Below are 5899 nucleotides of genomic sequence, written 5' to 3'. Positions count from 1 at the left end.
CTTTCACTGACATAATAAAGAGGCAGGATTTGAATTCAGACAGATCTGACTCTTAAATACTAGTCCATTTCACTGCACCATGCTACCTCCCACAACTAGGATGGGAAAAGACATTTACAATTGTGAAAAGCCTGGAATGCACGAACTGATCAGTTTAAGAGGGTTCGATGCATACACCTCCTACACAGTGTTATGAAACTGTCCCAAATATTTAGGAGGAACTGGGTGTTTACAGACACTAGAATTCGCTTTCAAACTATGCCAAAAACATGTCGTTTAACATACAAGTGCTCAAAATTAAATTGTACTTCCACCCTCAAAAAACCCTAGTTGATAGCTTGGGTGTTTCTTATCATCTTTATTAGCTGGGGTTATGAAACTTAAATGGGTGATGTTGCTGAAACACTTTTCTCGAACACTTTCCCATGGGGAGTTAGAAGGAGGCTGCATGATTTGGCCGGGTTTTCTTCATCACAAATTAGGTCAACAGCCCAATCCCAAAAGAAAGCACCATTAATGAAATGACATGTTTCAAGGGCTTTCCAGAATCAGTCCACCGGGTTTTGGCAAGCAAGGGTGGAGAGGGGTAAGGAGCAGCCAGGCCTTAATGGCCTTCTAAACTTGGGTGCTGTATCTGACAAGGTTTCCAATGGCTCATATGAACAAAACTGACTTTGCTGTTACTGTTACGCAATTAAAGAGGCCAAATGCTGAAATAAAAATCTTACTTAACGAGGATTTACAATAACAAAAAAATTATCCTGAGCCTGTTCTTCAGTGATGATGCAGCCACAGATGAGAGAAAAAAAAAAATCAACATTAGGAAACAGAATGTTGATTTCCTTTGTTCTAAAAATAATCAAGTAGCTTATTTTTAGCCAAAATGCAATATAGCAATGAATCAATACTTTGTGAAATGTTTAACACTGATATCAAATCTTTTAATGTTACCCTTTTAAGATTATTTCAACAAGCAAAATAAGTGTTAGCAGTTTTTACTGTTAATTGCCAAATAGGTTTAGGAATATTACCTTTCCTCCCTTGCTTACAACAAAAACAAACACAAAAATGAAAGTTATAGGTAAAGATATATTATTTATCAAAGTTTTTTTTTTTTTTTTTTTTTTTTTGAGACAGAGGCTCACTACTGTCATCAAGGCTGGAGTGCAGAGGCGCAATCTCGGCTCACTGCCACCTCCACCTCCCGAGTTCAAGCAATTCTCCTGCCTCAGCCTCCCGAGTAGCTAGGATGACAGGCTCCCGGCACCATACCTGTAATCCCAGCTAATTTTTTGTATTTTTAGTAGAGACAGGGTTTCGCCTGAGCGACAGAGACTCTTATCTCAAAAAGAATGGTGTCTATCAACCTACACTGTACAGGAGCCCTTGGGAATTGCATTTTTAAAAAAGACACAAGGTGGACCCTCACACCCCTCATCAACTAAACAGAACTGGGTACTTTCCCAGGTGAGGCCCATGTGCAGCCATGACTGACCTTGGAATCCCATTCAGCCTTGAAGTTTAGGAGGAATTAATTCTGCTTGTAGCTCCAGGAGAGATTTATGATTAAATTTAAGGTGTTTAGCCCATCTCCCTGGCCAAGGAGACTTAAGGAGACACTGGCTGAGGGTTTCTGGAAAACGTTATTCATTCTTCTGTAAAAACTGCAGCCAGGACTACTCTGGTTCATCACACCAGTTCGGATGGGTTACCTTTCATCAGACACATTAAAGGCTCCAAATTAGAAAGCCACACACAGGCATGGTGGAGTAAAGAAAAGGGTGGACTTTAATGTTTATTTACAGGATGCTGCAAGATATGAAATTCCACATAGAAATAAGAAACCTAGTCAGAGGACAAGCTTCATACAGTATGTACAGTTGGAACTGTTCAAGTATAGTTTCAGTGTAAAAAGTGCTACAATAACAAACCACATTTAAAAAGAGTTCTTAGTAGAGAAACAGTAAGACAAAATACCAAACATGGTACACAACAAATGTATGCCTCAGCTACGTGATCTAAAAGGTAAAGGTCCCAGGAGCCCCATCCTGAACTTGGAAAGTGTAGCCTTCAGAGGTAGTTTCCGGCACAACGTTTTGATCTTCCTCTTCCTGGAAATATATTATAAAAAGAATGTAAGTATTTCAAGCAGCAGCCTACCTGGAAGTCTATATTTAATCTCTAGGTCTTGATCTGCATATTATACCTTTAATCCTGTATGATATTCTAGTATTTGACATAGGGGAGGGAGGGTCTCTGAAACTTTGCCAATTCCTGAGTGCCTGGGGAGTTGCCGGGACCCGGATAAGGAATGCTACTACAGTAATAGAAACAGATTTTTTTCTTCCCCAACTGCCACTTTTCAATAGGAAAAGACTGTATTAGGCCCAGAGCATAGTGATGGGTTTGGCCTACTTCTCTATCACCTCCTACAATGACACCCACTAACTTACCCTCCAGATATTCTAAGATTCTCAAGGCTGTTCATTTGAAACTAATCTGGTGACTTTTAAAATCTCAGTTTAAAAAGATTTTATTACCATCAAGCCAAACTAGAGGGGCAAATAAGTACATTATGTCCTATGCACACTGATATTTTACTATATTTAACAAAGATATAAGACTTATTTTTAAAAGTATGAGGGGAAAAAAAGGCTCATGACCTTGACTTTAGATGTTTCCAAGTTGTTATTAATATTACCATCCATTACTCACCTCTACAGAGAAATACTTCTCAATTAAGCTTAACGAAGCCTTATACACAGACTCATTTTCATGGTTTTGTAGAGCTTCAATTTTGTCTAAGCCGCCACATTCTTCAATCATTATACTAAGTTTCTCAGTTTCACCTAGTTTCTCAGCAGCCTAAAAAAAAAATTCCAAGTTTACTGGTATATACTCTGAATGTTTTATTTTAATGAACAAAACAACATCGATAATTTGAATATAGATACATGTCAGGCAGAAATAAGCACCTAACAGTTCCTTCAACAAACCTATCACTATCACAATCCATCTTATATTTTGTTGAAACTCAATGTGATTGGATCTATACCTGCTTCTAGCACTACTTCAACTGGAGCCAAAGATCTTACAATCAATAGCTCTCAACTTTTTCTATGTATCAAAATCACGTGGGCAACTTTTAAAACACTCTACATTCCAGTTCAACTGGTCTGCTATGGGAACAGGGGCTTATTGTTCTGTAAAAAATCCTTTATCATCACAAGGTGTAGCTAAGGTATCAAAGGCAAAGATGGCCTATGGAGTGCTAAACTAAATGTCTGACCAGAATGTGTGTTGCTATTAAGGATTTACTGGACATAGGGAATGGTATGTAGGTTAGTTTTCCTTTAAATTTTTAACTTTAAAGAGATACACAAATATCTATAGATGAAATAACAGATTTGCTTCAAAGTAACTTACGGGATTAGATGAGGGGAAGAATAAATATTGGCCACATATTGACAAATTATTTATACACAGTGACAAAGACGCCAGCATCCATTATTGTAGGCTCAACTTTTTTTTTTTTTTTAGACAAGACTTTCACTCTTGTTGCCCAAGATGCAGTGCAATGACGCAAACTCGGCTCACTGCAACTTCCGCTTCCCGGGTTCAAGCGATTCTCCTGCCTCAGCCTCCTGAGTAGCTGGAATTACAGGCGCCTGCCACCACGCCCGGCTAATTTTTTGTATTTTTAGTAGAGACGGGGTTTCACTATGTTGGCCAGGCTGGTCTCAAACTCCTGACCTCATGATCTGCCCACCTCAGCCTCCCAAAGTGCTGGGATTACAGGTGTCAGCCACCGTGCCCAGCCTGTAGACTCAACTTCTATATGTAAAAATCTCTAGAATCTAAAGTTGATGAGTAGGATTTACCTACCACCAATCACTATGACAAAGTGCCATATGCTGGTATGCTTGGATCAATTAGGGATAGAACCAGAAGAAAAATATAAGTTATTCAAATTTATTTTTTTCTGAGACAGTTTCACTCTTCCGCCCAGGCTGGAGTGAAGTGACATGATTTTGGCTCACTGCAACCTCCACCCCCCGCCCAGAGTTCAAGCAATTCTCCTGCCTCAGCCTCCCGAGTAGCTGGGATTATAGGCGCCCGCCACCACACATGGCTAATTTTTGTATTTTTAGCAGAGACAGGGTTTCGCCATGTTGGCCAGGCTGATCTCGAACTCTTGACCTCAGGTGATCCACCCACCTTGGACTCTCAAAGTGCTATGATTACAGGCATGAGGCACTATGACTGGCCAAGTCACTCAAATTTAATTTCACCAAAATTCGGTATGAAATTGGGACATTAAATCAACCAAGTAAACAGATGTGATGAGTCCACATAAACACCAGACTTCGATTCAGGTCCCATCATCCACTTGTCATCTCTTTCATATCTTTGATAATGCCTACCACATTTTTAATCAAAGGTGTGGCCCACCTAAACATGCTTTCTGAATCTGTGGCTTACTAGTGAGTAAACTTACAACAGCTGCCCTCCCCCAGGTCTAAATAGTAAACTGATTATTATCAAGTTCAAATTCAAAGCCACCTTGATAGGACTTACCTGAAAGATATTTGAAATGGCATCCAGGATAACCAGAATAATCTTGGTATCTTTTGCAGTTAAGAGGTTCATCAACGGTTCTATTATGCCACAGTGAACGAGGTACACAATCTGCTCAACTGTTCCACCACTAGTATAGTTGGTCACGGCCCATACAGCCTCCTTTTGTGTCTTAAAATCTGCCTATTAAACATAAGGAAATGGTTTTATTTCAGAAAGTTGCAAGAGTAAGTATCCTAGAGTACTTTTTCACAAAAACAATGACTCAAAGTACCAAGGTTCTATCCAACCGTGAGTGAAAGGGGTTACTGGGTATTTTTCAGCAAAGGACTCCAAGCAGAATCCAAGATTCTCGCACGTGAAGAAGCTTATCAAGCAGAGCTTTCTATAAATACTAAAAATGACTTGACTAAATCCTAAGATTTCGTTACCTTAGAGAGAACACTGACAAGGAATGGGACTAATCCATGATTCACAACTTGCTGTATCTGGTCCTGACGGCCAGCTGTGATGTTTGACATTGTCCATGTAGCTTCCTTCTGAATGTTAGTTTTGGGATTGGTGAGCAGGCTGGGAAAGACAGCGAGTGCTCCTGCATCAATTACAACCTGAGTCTGTTCATCTGTACCAGTGACAATATTCCCTATGGCTCTTAGGGCAGGAGTCTGGAAAAAAAAAAAAAAAGTTGATGCTGGTTTTCTTCCCAGCACTTCAGAAATTCTGTACCCTAAAAGTTTTAACAAGAGGTCCATCATGGCCTGAAATAGGTAATATTTCAATATTAGTATCAACTGATAACGATTTTTTTTTTTTTTTGAGAGACAGGAGTCTTGCTCTTGTCACCCAGGCTGGAGTGCAATGGCACGATCTCGACTCACTGCAGCCTCTGCCTCCCAGATTCAAGCAATTCTCCTACCTTAGCCTCCCAAGTAGTTGGGATTACAGACACGTGCCACCACATCCAGATAATTGCTTTGTATTTTTAGTAGAGATGGGCTTTCAACATGTTGGCCAGGCTGGTCTCTAACTCCTGACCTCAGGTGATCCACCCGCCTTGGTCTCCCAAAGTGGTGGGATTATACAGGCGTGAGCCACCGTACCCAGCCCTGATCATGCTTCTTATACTTATGTCCTAATCTACAAGTAAATACCTTACCACAATTGGCAATTCAGAAGCTCCTAGAAGCTTCACAAGTTGGGGCACAACTCCTGTTTTCACGACCATGTCAATTCGTTCATTCGGACCGTCAGTAAGGTAGGAAATAGCCCAGCAGGTATCTGCTAATACTTCTGGGTCATCATGATGCAGGAGCCGAACTAA

At 40.3% G+C, this 5899-nt stretch overlaps 1 protein-coding gene across 1 annotated transcript; it reads right to left on the bottom strand.

The window, feature by feature from the left end:
* Positions 1-1768: 1768 nt before the first annotated feature.
* LOC111542497 (importin subunit alpha-1) lies at positions 1769-5896 on the bottom strand (the record flags this gene model as incomplete). The annotated part of the gene is made up of 5 exons (XM_026452303.1): positions 1769-2111; positions 2716-2865; positions 4579-4761; positions 5010-5243; positions 5735-5896. Coding segments are annotated over 5 exons (822 nt in total), but the record flags the coding sequence as incomplete, so codon positions are not given.
* Positions 5897-5899: the final 3 nt, after the last annotated feature.

Source organism: Piliocolobus tephrosceles, unplaced genomic scaffold, assembly GCF_002776525.5.
Source record: "Piliocolobus tephrosceles isolate RC106 unplaced genomic scaffold, ASM277652v3 unscaffolded_32827, whole genome shotgun sequence".
In the NCBI taxonomy this organism is placed as follows: Eukaryota; Metazoa; Chordata; class Mammalia; order Primates; family Cercopithecidae; genus Piliocolobus; species Piliocolobus tephrosceles.
Note: the sequence above shows the minus strand (reverse complement) of the source record. Positions and strands in the feature narration are given on the sequence as shown.